General features: G+C 41.5%; 1 protein-coding gene across 1 annotated transcript in view; it reads right to left on the bottom strand.

Annotated features, from left to right (window-relative positions):
• Positions 1 to 935: 935 nt before the first annotated feature.
• The window catches only part of LOC107038385 (fat-like cadherin-related tumor suppressor homolog), a 135,396-nt gene continuing 116,665 nt past the window's right edge, over positions 936 to 19,666 (bottom strand). Inside the window, exons 8-18 of the mRNA XM_015257452.2 lie at positions 18,284 to 18,436; positions 15,520 to 17,862; positions 14,159 to 14,330; positions 13,852 to 14,076; positions 13,661 to 13,684; positions 12,745 to 12,981; positions 5,916 to 11,863; positions 5,348 to 5,681; positions 4,877 to 5,017; positions 4,464 to 4,610; positions 936 to 3,766 (exon numbers count right to left, since the gene is read on the bottom strand). Of these exons, the coding sequence (XP_015112938.1) occupies positions 3,222 to 3,766; positions 4,464 to 4,610; positions 4,877 to 5,017; positions 5,348 to 5,681; positions 5,916 to 11,863; positions 12,745 to 12,981; positions 13,661 to 13,684; positions 13,852 to 14,076; positions 14,159 to 14,330; positions 15,520 to 17,862; positions 18,284 to 18,436 (10,269 nt within the window). The 3' untranslated portion in view covers positions 936 to 3,221. The remainder of the gene's footprint in view (positions 3,767 to 4,463; positions 4,611 to 4,876; positions 5,018 to 5,347; positions 5,682 to 5,915; positions 11,864 to 12,744; positions 12,982 to 13,660; positions 13,685 to 13,851; positions 14,077 to 14,158; positions 14,331 to 15,519; positions 17,863 to 18,283; positions 18,437 to 19,666) is intronic.

The raw sequence follows: 19,666 nt of genomic DNA, 5'->3' as shown, positions 1-19,666 counted from the left end.
ATGGCGTGCTAGGGCCTCTAAAGATGGTTTTGACCCAGGGGAGACTCCTAGACCCCACTGGACAATGTTGTCACAATTGCGCTTTTCAATTGAAAACCGACATCATCTTTAGAGATATTTGTCATCATTAAAGACTTCTGCACGCCATTTTTCAAGCCGCTCTTTCATTTGAGCAAAAAAAAACATTCATATGTTGTCTGACATCTCTGTTACAAACTCTGGTCATGAACTCTGGTTCAGTTGAAATTGGAATTGTTAATTTACACAATAATAGGACTGCATTGACGATTTTTTCTTAACTCGAAAAAATCTTCAAACAATTTGCTATCGATTGGTGATAAAATTTTTCGTTATTCATTGATTGGGGGAGGGGCATCTGGAGGGCTTCACCTAGCGTCGTTTCTTCAACCAAGGCGAGAGTCATGTTTTTTTTTGGAATTACGTAATAATAACAGTTTCACGCAACATGTTATTGTGGGTGTTATTCGCCGATTCGTACTCGCGTTTCCATGCAGCGATGCGTCGTCAGTCGCTGGATTTCTAGAGGGGCGGGAGGGTGGTCTGATTGGACGAGTGAGGACAGTGGATTTGCGCGGGAATTTTATTATTTGTCGAACATGAAAGGGAAGATGTCGAAGTCAAACGCATGGTCGATGCAGTATCTGTCCATGATAACGTGGGAGTCTTTAATGACATCAGTAGGTCAGCTACCTGCGAGAACAATTTTCTTGAAGTGAATTCCATCCATATCGAATCAATCCAGACGAAAAAAAAAATTAGAGAATTGAAATAATGCAATTGAAAAATTCAATTCGATATTCAGATGTCAAATTTTATTCCGCGTATGGACCTCAAAAATAGAAACGTGGTACATACTTTCCAGATTATTCAAGGTATAATAAACTACTCTCAATTCAATAATAAAACACACATCATAGGCAAGATTCACTTTGTTTATTACAATAGTCTGATATTGTACAAATTAATTTAGAGCCTTAATAAACAATGAAAGTTCACTGACATTCCTCAACTCCTCCATTCCCATTATTTTTCAGTATCGATATGTATCCTATGTTCAGGTCTATCTCGGAATGATTAATAGGAGTATTCAGTAGTTGTACCCATTTTTGTTGCCATTCATTTCCGTAATCTAATGACTTTATGATAAATACATTCCATGAGATGATAGATCAAGTCGATGCGAAAAAAACCATGATTGATGAAACAGGGAGTATATGATTTGTCACAACAGTGAAAACAATGAGAATGCACAGCATCGACTCTTATTCATGAATATGAGGCACATTTACTCATGCCTCGGAAGTGAGATGATTCTGAAGACTTTTTCTCTTTTCATATTTCGTTACAAATGCTCACTCAAAATGTAATAACCATTAAACACTTTCCCAGACAATAATTTACGTAATTTTAATCAATCTGACCGCGCAACTGGGCACTGAATTTTTCCAAAGTTCAGACAGACTCGTTGATACAATAATCATTTTCTCAGTTAAATAAGAACTATACAATTCTCTCTCTCTCTTTCTCTCTATGTCGCCCACCGCGCCACATTCTAATATAGAATAAATTATCTAGAGTTTCAATTGTATCCACAATTGCTGCGTTACTCTGCAAAATCAGTTGGAGAGGCACGGTCATGCACTTTATTCATTTACCATCGCACTATTAACATCTCTACACCATATTTCACCTCATCTCTACATTGGTCAACGTAAAAATTCACCCTGCTCATTGTTATGATTAATGTTAATGCGGTTTTCACAATTATGCAATCCCCCCTCCCCCAGTAGACTCATTACACCTCAGCGGATTTCTTACATTACCATGTAGAAACATAAAATAGTGTTAATAAAAATATCTGTCTGAAACCGCATGAACTCTCTCTTCAAGAGAAGGAAATTAAAGCTGCCTCTATAGAAAAGAATTATCTCTACTCTTATGCAAAATGATGTTTCAATAAAAAAGGGCATTAGAAAAATTGTAGTCTACGGAGTCAATGGATAACTTATTATTTTATGGCATTTAAAATATTGGCAGTTCAATGTAGACATTTGTTCTCTCATCCATCAACATCAGATTAAGCAATGACTCTTAAATCGTGAAAAATTAAGGGGATGATTACAATGCAGTCTTATCGAACAAGTACATTAATCAATGATTTTTCAAAGTAACATGGTCGATAATGGAACAATAATGAAACAATCACTGGCAGCTAGAAAAAGTTAATGATAAAAAAATTGAGATTGGAAGGAAATCATTGTCAATTTGACAGCAATACAGTGCAATTATTAGATGCTTCATGATATTTAGATTTTCTGCCCTTTTTATTATAATATATAAAACCTTGCAATACCTTAACGCTTTACGATTACTATTATGATACAAGTTATATTCAGTTTCCTCTTCAATAATCGTATAAACATTATTATCATCACAGTAAAAATATTTTTTATTTACTCTCATTATTTATATCTTTCAAACTATTAACTCGTGTTCATCGCACAGAACGGGTGCGTTTTGTTTCACTTCTCTCATATTATTTTCTCATTATATATCCAAGTTATAAGCATTAACTACACTATAAATAATCCAATTATTCACTCTGTTATTGGTAATAGTTTAAGTAGTCCATCGGTTCATTTACACCTAATCGAAAATAATGTCAAGTTAATAGTTAGCAAAAATACAATTAAAGTTATTATATCGTTACTGATTCCCCGTCGCACTGGAATTGCCATTCACTTTGCATTCAATTTATCCACCGAAAGAGGAAATAACTAGAGAAGAATAAATTACCAATAGTTACACTAAACAATAGTCATTGGTCTATGGACTTTTTCCTTTGAATAGCCACGAATGATTTCACGTTGACAGCCGAATAAACAAAAATTTTCTCGAGTTTAAGTACGTGTCGGTACCTGCGATCCCGTGAAAATAATTCACGCAATTTTCGTTAAAAAAAAAAATCATAAAAATGAAACCACAAAATTTGGAGTTTAATCGGCAGTTGATTGAGTCGTTTTAATAATTCAGTCTCTCATGAAATAGCTGCCCAGCAATAATAAACCTATTCTACAGTCATTATCAAACTTGATATTTACAAAATTGCATATTGACGAATACAATCTCCGATGAAATTTCTTCATCCTCACGATGTAATCAGTAATGTTATCAATAATCCTATGAAATACTAGCAATTGTCACACAGACGTCTGTGTGACGCCATTACCTGATAACCAGATACGTCCATTGCTCTTCTGCTCATTAATCTCATATTCCGAGTCATCAATCTCACAGAGATTTGTGGACAGATCGCTGTTGCTAGTACCACCGAGCAGTGAATTTCTCTCCTCGAGTGTTGTTATGACAGAGCCCATCTCATCTGTCTCATCGCCTTTGCATCTGTTACGTCTTATGCTTGGAAAACCGTAAGGCACTACGTCGTCTTCTTCCTCGTCAGATTCCAGTGTACTAAGGCGGCCATTGAGCGGATTAATCTCGTTCTCCGTGTCCGTGTGTATATTATAATGCGGTAGATACGAGTTTGGATGCCTGAGGTAGCTCTCTGTGTCCTTGTATTTGTATTCACCCTCACCACCGCTGTCCAGTGGATTTAATCGTTGTGTTTCGGGGCAGTGATAGTGCTCAGAAAATTCTGTACCGCATTCAGAGTCACCGATGTATTCAGATTCTTGGTCTTCGTTGAGAGTTGAAATGTCACGGGTTGGATCTACTGGACCATGCACTGAGGAAAAAAAAGAGAATGACTCAGTGGAGAGCTTCATTTCACTTGGAAATCTGGAGATTTAAGTGAGATAACTGAAGGTTTTTGGATAAAAACGTGAAAAAATATAATTTGATGGAATAAAAAATAGTAAGCGAATCTCCTTAAGGGGAAACGGAACTCCTGCGTTTATATTAATCTTTAGAATTGTGTTTTCTCCTGCAATTATTATTTTTTATTCATTAAACTACTTCATTGACTCAACAATGCGAAAATCGAGTCGATAAAGTAATTTCATAGATAGAAATTAATAATTGTAGGAGAAAACACAATTTTAAGATCTGATGTAGACAAAGGGGTTCCGTCTCCCCTTAAATCAGAAATCGTGCAATGAAATCTTGAAAAAAAAACCTTCATAAAAATAAATTCATAAAATTCACATCCAGAGATGTTATTGTTTCATTTAATTTATGGGTGGTGGCAAAATTTTCATGCGTATCTCCTCCGCTGTAAAAAAATGTCCTCCATAAATTTTTCCATTTCCCTAAAATTGAGAACATTCAAATCGAAAACTGATTGTTCCACTCAGTTATCGATTTCGTGCTTCACGACAGTTTTTTACGAATAGTTTGGAACCTATGGGAGGTAAAAAAAGTTTGTAAAGGTCTTCACTGAAACGTTTCATAAAAAAGTCACTGAATTGATGAATTCCACTCACTCGACGGTAACTGATGAGTGTTGGACTCGTTACTCTCATTGCTGTGGAAGCTCGACGAGTCTGGAACTTCGCTGCCAGGTACCTCTGTGATATTAGGAAGAGGGTTCTGACTCGGCCTGACCCAGTCTGAGCAGTCCCAGTGATACCCTAGAACGCATTGAACGAACCAACTGTACACCGACACCCAAAAATCACGACAGCAAAAAGATACAGTGAGAGAGAGAGAGAGAGAGAGAGACTGAGAGAGATTGCACAGCAGTCGAGTAGACAGTGATAGAAAAAAAAATCCGAGAATCCATTGGATTACAACAGGCAAAGCCACCGGTGTGCCGCAATAGTACAAAAGCCATTCTACTCATCTCCCCCTTGGTCATATATTTCCAAGCATTTTCATTCTGCTTGGGTCCACTTACCACCGACAATACGAGGATCATCCTCAACAGACGATAGGGATGCTACGGAGGTGCCACCCCCATGAGGTATCCGGCGTGTTGAATTTAGTAGAAGTCCTCCAGTGGTCAGCTCTGGTACCACTGGGCTCGCTCGTTTCAGGTCTGTTAGTACACACACGACACACCTAATTGTTAATAATGTACTTGTTGCCACACCCAGGCACATAAGACTTAATAAATAATCTCAGATGGAGAATAAAACCTTCAAAACTGACTTGAGAAATACTGCGAGGTGAACGAATGACATTTCTTCAAGAATGAAATGAAAGTGAAATGAAAAGCTACGATCGATGCATGCCGCAAGCAAAATTATAAAGTATAATAAGAAGCCGCGTATTCGAGAAAAATTAATCTAGAATGTTGATTAGTATATTTTGCTTCGTTTCTCTCATGTTTTTTTTTTTTCATTTTTTCTTTCATCACTCTACTTACCATTTTTAATTTTAGCTGTATCGGTGATAAACGATGCAAGCTGCATCTGCTCCTGCCAAGATGGCTTGTGGAGGCTATCCGTATCACTGCCAGTTGCATTTCCACCCACTGGATTAGCTAGTGTAAGGGTCGGATTGGGCACTGGGGTACTTCGATTGAGATTTCTCAAATAATCAGGGGGAAAATTTTCTAACTCATCCCCAGCGCTCCCATAACTACGCAGTGTATCGAGATTATTGAGAGCGACTGCTGCTGAATTGCTGTATGCCGTTGGCTCGTTGTTGGAGCTTGGGGTATAGGATGCGGGTCTGGGAGGGCATTGGGGAGGTTCTCTCTGTAAAAATATTAGAAACAAAAACGAAATCACACAAACTCCATAATCACATAATCAAAACTGAGGAAATGAAGAGAAATTGTCTGTGAAAACAAGAGGAAAAAAGTCGACAGAAGCAAAGAAAAATTGGCAAATAAAATGATTCGAGCTGCATCCTGCGACAATGATCATCAATGAATTTCATGCTCGAAACAACTCTAAACACGCAATGACGATTAAAATTCGTATAATCACCTGTATAACTTCCAAATTGCTCAACTTTGAGCTGCGCTTGAACTCGTGATCGTTAGTTCTCGCTGAGTTCAAGACAATCTGTTTTCTCGTCTCATTATTGATGTTATTAGCCCTCGCCCTGCTCCTCTTATTCCGTATTTTCCTGTACGTAATGAAGACGATGATGAGAAATATATTGGCAGCGAGGGCAATTCCAATCCACATCAGCTGCTCCCCAGTGATGTTAAAGTGCTCCGAGATACTTGACGTCGAGAAAACAGGACTCAGGCAATTTATCCCCGTCATATTAGGAGGGCATATACACCTGTAACTTCCAATCTCATTGACACAAGTGCCACCATTGGTGCATGGGTTATTCTCGCACTCGTCGATATCGCTCTCACATCTTTCACCAGTGAACGCGTGACACTTGCAAATAGGTCCACTGTTACCCTCCTCGCATATTCCCCCGTGAATACATGGATTTGGACTGCAGTATCTCCCAAATTCACATCGCTTACCAGACAAACTCGGCCCGACACAATCGCACGAGTAATCACCACCTTCCGGCAGTGGCTTACAGCGTCCACCATATAGACAAGGCGATGATGCGCACGGATCAGTATCGATTTCACAAGCTAAACCAGTGAATCTCCCGTGACACTGGCATTCATAGCCATCCCCATCAGTCTCCCTGCAGGTACCCCCATTCTGACAGGGCTGCGAGCCACACACCCCAGGTGGAATCAGTATCGTAGCAGTGTCACAACTAAATTCAACATTGGCAAAGCGCTTCAGAACAGCCACACTGCTGGCCCCACTCATGTGCATGGGCACTGCAACTTTGGAGATTTTGACGTCGTCCATGCACCCAACAAAGCCCCTCTGAACGTCCTCAAATCCCAGGATTGACGGATGCTTGCGCACCTCGGCCCCGAGGTACAAATCGTCAGACTGTAAATTCAGAATGTCATTGATACCAGGGGCCGAGCCATGGGCAACGTGTTTCCCATCGACAGTCAGCCTTGCGGAATTGCTTTCACGCTCCAGTTGTATCTCGTGCCACTGTCCATCACTGACGAAGACACTGCTGACTCGGACGAGGCCCTCACCACTGCCCAAATCGAATTTGTACTGGGCCGCCCCATTGACAATCTCCAGGATATTGTAGTCGATCTTTCCAGCGGCGTACATGAGGTTGCCAGTGGGCTGGACCGTTCTCACCCGCAGGGACAGGCTCAAACGGTCCTCAATCGTCTGCCTTATCTGGCTCTTATCGATCTTGTATCGTGCGTAACTCTTGCCGACGAAGGATATCGGATTTCTCGGGACATAGCACGACTCGTCGTGACACTTGGACATGTCGATGTCGCAAGTGGGCCCCGCAAAGCCCTCGGGGCAGAGGCAGGAGTAGCCCAGAGTCGACGAGTCGGGAATGCAAACCTTGAAAGACTGACACGGATCCCCTGCGCACTCGTTGACGACAATTTGACAGTGATCACCGGCGTAGCCCTCCTTGCAAGTGCACTCGAGTTTGTGTCTATGTTTGGGCGATACAAAGCTCATGACGTCGCTGGATATCGGGGTTATCTCGCCCTGATCGAGGACAATCCTCTCGTGACACTCGCCGTACACACACTGGCCCTTATTACACTTGAATCTCACTATTTCCTCCACCACAAGCTTCGTGGACTCCTCGAGCTCCTCGATGTGCTGATTGAGAGCCTCGCGAATGCTCTCGGAGGTGTAGAAACCCGGCCCACCGAGCAGTGGATTTGATTTACGAACGGCGAAGAGGAGGTCGAGATCGTTGTGAATGGCCTGACGCACCATTCGGGACTTGATCACGTTTACGTTGTCGTCGGTGGAGGCCTGCACGCCGATGATAACAATGTCTTTCAGACGGCAATTCATGGCGTGCCTGACCGTTCTGAGGAAGCCCTTTCGATGGCTGAAAATAAAGTCCTCGGGGCTCACCTCGCGGAACCTGATGATGACCGAGTTGTCGAGCATCTCCTGGGAGATGAGCTCAACGTCCACTTTGATGATCGCGTGGGACTGAAATTTTCCGTCCGAAACGCTAACGTTTATTCGGTACTCGCCGACATCGGGCATTGGCAGTGCCCTCAGTGTCCCATCGTCCTTGTCAATCTGAAAGAGATCGGCATTGCTGACCGATGGAACTAAACTGTAATGAAGTGTGTCGTATTGATCTCTGTCACTAGCGTGTACTCGTCCGATAACACCGCCGGGATACTCATCAATGTATGAATTTATCATGATATCAAGGGGTATTATTACCGGTGGATATTGCGACTCTTCAATGATCTTCACTAAAACCCATGCATCGGAGTACAACGGCTGACTGCCATTATCAAATACCCTTATGTGCAGTAGATATCGATCCTTGACTCGGCTATTAAATTTCATAGCTGTCCTCAGAGTTCCATCCTGCTCGAGTTTGAAGGCGTCGCCCTCGTTCCCCGAGCGAAAATCAAAGGTATATGGCTCGGCATTGGGTGCAATATCGCCGTCAGTTACCAGGAATTTTAGAATAGTGTGATCCAATTTTTTGTCCTCCTGCACAACAGCTGTGTAATTCTGCTCGCTGAACAGTGGTGGATTGTCATTAGCATCGGTTATTTCAATATTAACGATGACTGATGTCTCGAGTGTGGGCTGGCCACCGTCTCTGGCGTGCACCTCGAGATCGTAATTCGGTATTGCCTCACGATCCAATTCAGCTGAGACTGTTATAATCCCAGTACGTCTATCAATTTTGAATTGTTTCAAGCGATCTCCACGTTCAATCGAATAAGACACATTTCCATTTTCATTGCTGTCTAGATCGTGGGCAGACACTCTTGTAACTTCATCGCCAACTTTGGCGTCTTCTCTAACCGCAGCACGGTACGACAGTTGATTGAAATTTGGTGCATTGTCGTTGCAATCAGTCACGGTTATATTGACTGTTGCGTAGTTTCGAAGTGGTGGTATACCACCATCAATCGCCTGGATCGTTAGGAAATAATCACGAGCTCTCTCGTAATCCAGTTGCTCAGCAATGGATATAATGCCAGTGTTATTGTCAATATGAAACTTTTTATGCTCGTTTCCGCCTACTATTGAGTAATAAACCATGGCGTTAACACCGGTGTCCTTCGACACAGCCATAACTCGCGCCACTTCGGCCCCAACTTGATCGATTTCAGGAACACTGGCGAAGTACAATTTGGTAACAAACTCGGGGGGATTGTCGTTGATATCTTGTACATTAACGATTAATGTTGCTGTGCTGAACAACTGGGGGGTGCCCTGATCCAGGGCTTTAACTGTCAAATTGTACATCTCTTTGGTCTCTCTGTCCAGTGGTTTGGCCAGTGTCACAATACCGCTGTCCGAAGTGATCAAGAAGTGTCCATTCGCTGAGTCCACAAACTCATACCTAACTTTACGATTGATACCGATATCGTCGTCGGTGGCGTGAACTTTGGTAACGAGTGTGCCAACTTTAACGTCCTCCGGAAGAGCAGTGCTGTAGGAAGACATTGTGAATCTTGGTGCATTATCGTTGAGATCAGAGATGATAATTTCTAATTGAGACGAACACTCCCAGTACGATTTATCACGGTCTTGAACGTGCGCTGTGAGGGAATACTTGGACTGAGTCTCCCTGTCCAATTGTCCAATTGTCTTGAGCACCCCAGTGTCTTTATCCAACGAGAACTTGTCGTTGTGATTGCCATTGTTGTCGTCAGTCAGGTAGAACCGAAGTTTAGCATTCGACTCGTCATCATAATCAGTGGCGAGAACAGTGAGTACGTATGTACCAGGATGTGATCCCTCGGACAGAATTTCCCTGTATCTGTACCTCAAACAATACGGGGGATTGTCATTGACATCCAATACTTGGACTGTAACTTTGGTATCAAAGACAAATTTTCCATCAGTCCCCACGACATTCAATTCGTATCTGTCGACGGTCTCTCTGTCCAGTGCCTTGGCCACATAAACTTCTCCAGTGGCCCTCACTTGAAACTGCGATCTGGCATCCCCACCAGTGATGTAAAACTCAACGGGCGTAGACAGATCAATATCTTTGTCAACCGTCACGAGTTTCACCACAACAGTGCCCGGAAGTGCATCTTCCTTGACCGTAGCCCCGTACCTATCGTTCACGAAAACTGGTGAATTGTCATTGTAATCCTTCAACTTAACGTGCACCGAGGTCCTGGCAAAGTGTTTAGGATTACCATTGTCAGTGGCAACAACCTGAAATTTGAATTCCGGCTGTTTCTCTTTGTCGAGCTGAACGAGTGTGGATATCCAGCCGGTGTATGCATCCACTGTGAAGACGTTTGCCAATTCACCGATGTCAGTGCCGAATGAGTATCTCACTTCACCATTATTTCCCAAGTCCTCGTCGTGCGCTATGACTTTGAGAATTGACGTGCCCTCCTCGATGTTTTCAGCAAGTGTAACTGTGTAGGGATTGCTCTCAAACTTGGGTGCATGATCGTTCTCGTCGAGCACTTGGAGAGATATTTCCGCTAGGGCTGTCAATGGGGGACTCGAGTCGGTTTCAGCGAGTACAGCAATCAAGTGATTATCCCGCAGTTCTCGGTCTAGATTTCTAACCAGTGTTATTTGTCCCTGTTTGTTTATGGCGAACGCCTGAGTCTGATCGTCTCCAGAGAGAATTCTGTAGTTTACGGTGTTGTTTGTCAATGTTTTGAGTCGAGTTATTGGAGTGCCGATTGGCGACGCCTCGGATACGAAGAACTTGTCCTCTTTCCACTCGAACAGGGGGGGCACATCTGTGGGACTCATCACGTAGACTGTGAATGGCACATCGGCGTGGTGGGGCTTAACACCCTTGTCCGTGGCGCGAATGAAGAATTCGAACAATTGGTTCTCCAGAGGGGCTGCATTTTTCAGGAGAAACACAGCCCCTGTGTCTGGATCGACACCAAACAGCTTCTTCATCTCTGAATTTTGGGGCTCGTAAATCGAGTACTCGATTTTCGCCGACTCCTCGTCGTCGATGTCGTGGGCCTTCACTTTGGCGAAGGGAATGTTCTTCGTTGTGTTGCTGTGCACAGATGTCTTGTACTCGCGCAGTAAAAACACCGGGGGGTTGTCGTTCTCATCCCCCACTTTGACTCTGACAATAACGAATCCCGATCTGCCCCCGTCGTCGGTCGCCATAACTGGAATTTCGTAGAATTTTTTCGTCTCGCGATCCAACTTCTTCTTCGTCATAATTTCTCCGGTAACTCGATTAATGTCGAATATATCGCGCATCATTGCTGAGGGAATTGAGTAAACAACGTGGCCGTAATCACCGAAATCTTCGTCTGTGGCGAAGACAGTGGCAACTAATCTCCCGGGTAATTGATTCTCCATAACAGTGACCTCGATGAGGGGATTAGCAAACTTGGGGTTGTGCCTGTTAGCGGGTAGTATTTCAATTTTGACTCGTGTGAAACTCGTGTAAACTCCATCCGTAACCGAGACATTCAGCATCGTCAACTTCTGATCGCCAAAGTTCTGCATATTGATCAGTGTTATGATTCCCGTTGACTGATCGATGCTGTAGGTCTGCTGGTCATTGCCACCGACAATGGTGTAAGTTAACTTCTCATCGACGAAATCGGGATCACTGGCCGTCACTACTGTCACGAATTGGCCGCGCTCAGCGTCCTCCGACAGTGAACACGTGTACGACGGCTGCTCGAATTTCGGGGGGTTGTCGTTCATGTCAATGACAGTGATCCAGACGTGTGCAGTGCTTGAGAGCGGCGGAATACCACGGTCTGTTGCAATTACCGTGAAGTGATGAGAATCATGAGTTTCATGGTCGAGTGATCTCTTTAGGAGGAGTACACCCTCCTTTGGATCAATGTGGAATAGATCGTTGCTGTTTAATGTGTCGTTTTGTATCGCATAAACGACCTCCTGATTGATGCCTGTAATTAGAAATTAAGGGGGAATTTAATTTCATGGGTAAACGATCTCTGAGTTGATTTTGGAATCTATTGGAATTGGTGAAAAGAAGAATTGGGAGTAGCGAAATTTATTGAGGATGTTTAGACAGTGGCGGTTAATTTTCGGCAAATGTGTTTTTTTTTTCATGGTCAAGCAGCAGAACATATAAAACTAACTTTTCTAGCGTTAAAAAAAATTAATCGCAATAATCTCGGCTGGAATGAATAAACTTATTTGTCCTTATGCACGGGCTCTTGTGAAATTTGTTTACGGGCAAAAAGAGGAAATATTTGAATGATTCTATCTCATATAAGCGCATGTTAGCGCATGCATTTGGTGTATTTTGTCTATTTCATTCCTAAATAATGAACATGGGTTGGTGGATTGAAATTTGTATCAAAGTGAAGGGAATATCTCTCAGTTTAAAAAAATCAATTTTGTTCAAATACTTGCGATTTTGGATAAACATCCTCAAGTTAAATTATTCGATGAAAATAAATGGAAATCAGTAGCGAAGTGGTAAAACGGTTCAAGTATATTTTGACTATTGACCAGTTTTCAATGAATATCTCGGAATCTAAGGGAGATAGCTAAATATTTATTATAACCTTTTTTGTAGAGCCGATTGAGACCTACAACAAATGCAATTACGAAAATTTCGCTATCTCCCTTAGATTCGGAAATATTCCTCAAAAACTCAACTGGGAGATGAGTCGATTTAAACCGTTTTACCACTTCGCTATTGAAATGAAGAAAATTCAGATAAATATATTTAAATAATGCATATTTGCAGCAATTTCAAAGGAATTCTTTTACGACAGAAAATTGATTGTTTGTGAATGGGTTATTTTTATAGGCTTACCAGTGTCGTTGTCTCTCGTGCTGACAGTGAGTATAGAAGTGCCGAAGGGTGCTGCCTCCGAGACTGATATGTTGTACGAGTCCTGTGTAAATTCCGGCGGGCAATCGTTGACATCTTGAACGAGAATACTGACAAGCACTTCGGCGTAAACACCCGACACACTGTCCGTAGCACGTACTGTTAGTTCGTACTGTTTCTTCTGCTCGTAATCCAACTCGTCCACAACGTAGATTGTACCTATTTCGGAGATTGAGAAAAAAGCACATTGTAAACCCAAAAAGGTAAGCAGTGAATGACCATTGAATTGTCGGACTTTTCGTTCATTTTCAATGCACTAATGAATGCGAATGTGAATATATATTTTTACTATCGAATATGGATGAAAAGGAGAGTGGATATATGTACGGTGTATTTTGTACAAACAATGAGAGGTCGGTGAATGGAATGGATTTACATGGGTGCTCAAATATCTCGTGTTTATGCACTCGAATGAAAAATATAAAACTCCATGAATTTTCCAGGCATTGATCAAATAAAGCGACAATTTTGTGCCACAAAAGCTACGTGTACCGCCTAGGGGGGTTCATTTGTGAAAAAAAAAAATACTGAAAAACGGAATTTCGGATATTTACGTACCCGTCTTAATGTGAAAATCGTTTACATGCACAACGATGAATGAACATCTACGAGTGTTAGTATCGCTGATGGTAGTTAATGAGGGCTGTTAGAACGAGAGAAATAAAATAAAATAGCGTGCCTGATAAAACGTAAAAAGAAAAATTCTCAATTTTATGAGAAAAAAAATGATAAAACGCATAAAATAATATGTGCATAATAAATGGCGTCAGCTAAAAAAATGTACAGCAACACATATAGCAGGCTGATTTAACGAGTCTGTTGTTTTTTTTATACTCACAGGGACCATTGTTATTGTCGGGGGCTGCGAAACAGGTAGATACAACAATACTTTAATTTCGAAACTTCTCAATAAAGCATTTATTTGGGGGGTGGGGGGTGGGGTGGGCTGGGGGTGGATAATTCGAGGACAGAAGGGAATTACTGTCTCATAATCTCCAAATTGAGCTTCGATATGATATTCAGACTCACCGGTGTTAAAGTTCAGGGCAAACTCCTCAAAGTCGTTGCCCTTCGTGATACTGTAGATAAGTTTGCGATCGAGATCCGACTTGGCTTGAATAGACAGTGAGAGTGGTGTGTCAACCTCGATATTCTCAAACACATCGTCCGTGTAGAATTGTTTGTCGAATGTTGGCATTGATCGATCAATCACTTTAACATTGACTGCCACTTCGATTGAACAGGGTGTCAGACCTTGAGAGAAACGAGAGAAATGTCGTGTGAAATGAAAGATCCCGACGATTGATAAAGAGGGGGAAATTTATCGAGCACTTACCACCGTCGTACGCAGCTATTGTCAACTGATACTCTCGGTTATGGCCCTCGAGATTCTGTTTCAGTGATATTTCCCCTGTTTTCCGGGATACCTTGAAAAGCTCACCGTGACCCTTCTTCAGCTCGTATCTCACTTCGCCATTGTCACCGCTATCCATATCGATTGCGTGAACCTAGGCTCACCCCAAAGTTTTATTGGTAAAGTTTCGGGGCGGGAGATAGGGGATAGTCACAGTCGTTTCAATAATGCCCCACCACATGAATAAATCTTACCAAAAAAATTAATAGAGATATCAAGAGAGAGGGAGATAAGTGTCGTGTGTCGTTGCCTTAACGATACTCCTGACTTGTAAACAATTTCACCTCAGGTTATTCCGTTTGGGTTATTTCGTTGAATAAGAATGATATTTCCTGGATTTTAATGTTATGCGTTATTTAAGGAGTAAAATAATGAGTAATTATTTGTTTACTTTGCTTGAATTGCAATTATTAAATGATAACGAATTGATATAATTTATCAATTTAATTTCAACGCGATATATTTCGATCGTCTTCAAGAGAATTTAGTCATTTATGATTAATTGGAATTAGGATATTTTTGCATACACTGAGGGCATTGCTGTAAGCAAATATTACAGTTAACACGAACTGTTACGATTCGCGTTGACGGATTTATAAAATGACAAATTAATCAATGTAAATAATTATTTCGATTTTCACCGACGGCGGTGGCTGCGTGGTTAGAGTGTGAGATTGGTAATGAAGTGCTTTTTTTCCTGTCACATTAAGGCAATGAAAAAAACTCTCTTTTTAAGCGCAATGTAAACACAATACAAATTCAAATAAGCAAATTATATGATAAAAAAAATCATTCCAACAAAAAAATTCATCTTTCAACGAACACATAAGAATTAAACTCGAGAGTCAATTATATTTGACCAAAGTTTACTGTTAAAAACGATATTGTTCATTTAACTTTCTCTAGACTAGTTTTTATAAATGTACAGTCGAGCACTAAAGTTCGTGAACAACTTGAACTTGTATCCTATGTCTTCTGTTCACGAACTGTCAAAATTTGTGACACTCTCACGGTTTCATTGTCGAGCGAGACTCGTAAAAGGCGACTAAATCTGGGCAGGTTTTTTCCTCAAATGAGGTTTTTCCTAAGGAAAATTGCCTTTGTCCTTCGGCGAATGCGGTACAGTGGGTGGGTGGGGGGGAGGGAAACAAATCGTAAAAACCCAAAACGGTATAAGAGCGAAAAAAAAAAAAATCCCTCCCTTACCGCCGGAAAGTTAATTATTTCGATTTTCAATAAAATTAGCCTGAATACCCAATTTCAAAACGAAACAAGTATCTTACCTTCGTGATAACACTGCCTTTCTGCGCATCGACCGAAACAACCGCATAATACGGAAGATTCACGAACATGGGGCAATTGTCGTTAATGTCGAGAATGGTAACATTGACTATGACATGTGCAACCCTCGGTTTATCTCTTTCCACTGCATGACTCTTGGCCTCAACAATAAGCTCGTAATGATCAGTTGTTTCTCTGTCAAAACGTTTACCAGTTGTCCTTATAACCCCCGATGTTCTTCCAATTTCAAACATATCAGTTGGATTGAGAATACTGAAGATTATGTGTTCGTTCAATGCCGAGCCAAGTACATTAACAACAGCAACAGTCATTATTTTCGTCGAGTTCTCCTCAATTGCGCCTTCGTAGATGTTTCGTTGGAACACAAGTCCGGAATTTTCCGATTGCTCTACATTGACGGAGACCTGTGCAACACCCGAGTACTTGTCATCTGAGACGCGTACATGAAGAAGATAAAATTTCTTCATTCGATCAGGCTCGTTGATGGTGATAACACCGTTCTGGGAGTCAATTTCAAACGTTTGATTCTTGTTACCGTCGATTACGTCGTACCTGAGAGGCTCCTTGGTGCTGTCAGGATCCACCGCGTTCACCTGAAGGACTTTGACGTTTTTGTACGTCGGGAGGAGAACAGTTGCGCTGTAATTCGTCTGGGAGAATTTCGGTGGGCAGTCGTTGACGTCAGTAACAGCAATCATCACTTTGGCAGTCGTCTCCGACGACAATTTAGGCTTCCCCAAGTCCGAGACTTTAACGTGAAACTCAAAATTGGGAATTGTCTCGTGGTCGAGTACCATTATAGTCCTGATAGCGCCAGTGCTCGAGTCAATGTGAAAATACTTCCTCGGTAGATCCTCCACGATATCGTAACTGAGCAGTGCATTCAACTCCGAGTCGGCGTCTTCGGCTTTAATAACCAAGGGTGAGCTTGAATTAGTCAGTACGAGTGATCCAATACTGGCGCCTTCACTGATCTCACCATTGTAAATAGCCTGTAGGAACTTGGGTGGGTTATCATTTCTGTCCAAAACATGAACAATAACGCTGCACATTGCTGTTGCACCAGCCATGTTAGTTGCAGAAATAGTCAGATTGTAGAATTTAATCCTCTCGTAATCCAATCGATTCTTCGTTGTTATAACGCCAGTACTCGGATTCACGAAGAACATATCGTCCTTGTTACCATTAGTTATCTCGAATTGCAATGACGATGTACTCCTGGCTTCAACGTGTTTAACATAAGTACCAGTCTGTTGATTCTCATAAATTTCAGCTGCAAGTTCACGCTGCAAAAATCTCGGTGGTGCATTGTCAGCCATTGTCACAACAACATCAACTGGCACAGTATTGGTGAGCGGTGGTGAGCCATGATCCGTAGCTTTCACGAGTAAAATATACTCAGCAGTGACACTGAGATCCAGATCACGTGCAACCCTCACAATACCCAAATCAGGATCAATCGAAAATACATTACCAACATTTCCCGATGTAATGGAATACGTGATTCTAGCATTGTCACCTCTGTCACGATCAATAGCACAGATCTGTACAACAGCTGTGCCAATCGGCGATGTCTCGTAAACTTTGCCCTGAATTATTTCGTTTATAAACTCGGGTACATGATCGTTGTGATCGTGAACTGTAACAACAACTTTGGCGTAATTTCTTTTCGCCGGAGTTCCCTGATCCCTCACCATAACAGTGAGTATGTGTTCCTCGATTGCTTCACGATCCAAGTAGTCGTTCAGGGTAATTGTGCCAGTTATCGAGTCAACGTGGAATATCTCGAGTGATTGTTGATTCTGGGCTGCATGGAGGCTGTAAAACACCTTCTTATCCTCGTCCCTGTCGGTTGCATGCAGCTGCAAAACCCTCTCGCCCTTCTCAACATTCTCCGATATCTCAACTCTGTATGTACTCTCGGAGAACTCGGGACGATGATCGTTTATGTCAATCACCGTTACTAATAACTGAGTTTTTGTGGTAAATATACCATCAGTCACGGATATCGTCAAGTTGTAAAAATTCTGCGTCTCCCAGTCGAGTTTTCTCGCTAATAGTACGTTTCCATTGTCACGACCGATGAAAAATTCATCTCTCTTGTCGCCATCAACGATGTCGTACCACAGGGTATCACCGTCTTTGTCGGTTGCCTGGACGAGGGCCACAAGAAAGCCAACTTCATCGCTCTCTGTCACCGCAGCCGTTTGATTGTTTGTCTTGAAGACTGGGGCATACTCGGACTCTTTGGGCGCCTCGACAACCTGCACTGAGACGCGAGTCTGATGACTCCTCTGTGGTTCACCGTTGTCAGCCGCTCGTATCTTAAACAGTAAGTCATTACTGAGTGCAAAAAATGGGCGAATAATTTATATGGAATTTCTATTGAGCTTGGAATTGATAAATCAGTCAATTTTCTTGAATACTCAGTGGAATTTGATTTCTCAGGTTCATACGACAATCAAAATTACTGAAAATCATGGAAATTCAGGCAACTTTTCTTCTGAATTTTCAATCTATTGCTTAATTTTCGCGATAGGTTTGAAAATCTAAATTCTCACTGAAAATTCAATGATCATTCATAATGAAAAACTTAATTTTATTGAATTTCCAAGATGAATCAGGAATTCCATGAGCAATTTAGTCTGAAATTGAATTCAAGTTCAGAATATTAAAAATTCAAATGCATCTGTTACTTAAATTTCAAAAAAATTCCAACAGTGTGAGTGGATTTTTGTGGCTTACCAGCATCTCGTACTCCTGTCCAACTTCGAAACCCTTCTGCGAGTACACCATTCCCGTTGTCGGATGAATCCTGAATTTTCCCTTGTTCCTGCCCCCCTTGATGCTGTATGTTATCTTTCCATTGTCACCCACGTCTCTGTCATTGGCGAGCACCTGTCAGAAGAAATTGTTGTCACGAGAAATATTGAGTGGAGCTTATTACGGAATTCTGTCATTAACCGAAGTGAGAGAGACAGAGACTGCTGTTATCTTTTCACGGGAGTGAAATAACTCTGATGAACACTGGTGAGACTGGAACATTCACCGTGTTAATAATACTTCAGCAAGTGCATTTATCACCTCACTCCACTTAATCACAGAATGTAAATTCACTTGATGACTGAGTTAGCTGTAAAATTGTTTGTTAATTTGTCATTAATTTATAGCCCCTGGATATCTCTTCACCTGCATTTAGTAAATCAAGTATTAATATCTTTCACAGGGATATATCCATTAAAATGTATATTAAGCATTGCATTCTCATTCAGCATGCTCTTTGAGCGTTAAAAGATAAATCGAAAGCCTGGAGGTCTCTCACTGACACTGGGGGCAGAGTGGTCTGCAAGGCAAACTAAAATTGATGAAAGAAAAAAGATAAATCAGAGAGGTAAAAGAGAAGGAGAGAGGAGAGGGGGGGGAGGAGGGAGAAAAAATCAAAGTAATGTGTGCTTGCCATGCGACATTTGATCTTATCATTTTGACACTGAACAACGACGGGGTTTCTTGGGCACGGTTATAACCAGCAGGCGTATAAAGAGTTACACGTACATACAAACAAGAAAATTCAGAGTGGATGGATGCCGGGTATAGCATGGGGCTGGGTTTGTGTCAACTGAATCATTTCGATTTGTATGAGATAAGATTGTGTGCAACGAGAGATGGCTGGCAATGATTTAATGCCAATCATACGGAGCCAAATTCAACATTCAGTTACGTGCAGCATGTAGATGGCTCTAGGCATTCTTATATCAACCCTCTGGGGTGAGATGCAACCATGCAGACTAGGGTTATCATTATTGTCTTGATAATGAAGTTTAAAATCAATGTTTAGATGGATTTATCCGGGGAAATATTCATTTCACATGCCGGAAGGTTAATGAGGAATTAAAAATTGTTGGGAACATTAAATTTCCTGGCCACACGGAAAAATTTGTTTTGAAAAATATATAAATAATATCGTAAATTGGCCCAGTTATATAAAAGAATATATTATATTTTTTTTTTATAAATTTGGAGAATATGTGGAATTGGCCCATATTGTGTATATTTTTTATATATTTTTTGATGGGGATGGAGATGTTTACACAGAGGAAGTTATTTTGAAGTCATTTTCCTCTGTTTAAA

The sequence above is a fragment of the Diachasma alloeum genome, unplaced genomic scaffold (assembly GCF_001412515.2).
Source record: "Diachasma alloeum isolate Michigan unplaced genomic scaffold, Dall2.0 Dall_scaffold_00280, whole genome shotgun sequence".
In the NCBI taxonomy this organism is placed as follows: Eukaryota; Metazoa; Arthropoda; class Insecta; order Hymenoptera; family Braconidae; genus Diachasma; species Diachasma alloeum.
This window is presented reverse-complemented; position numbering and strand designations above follow the sequence as displayed.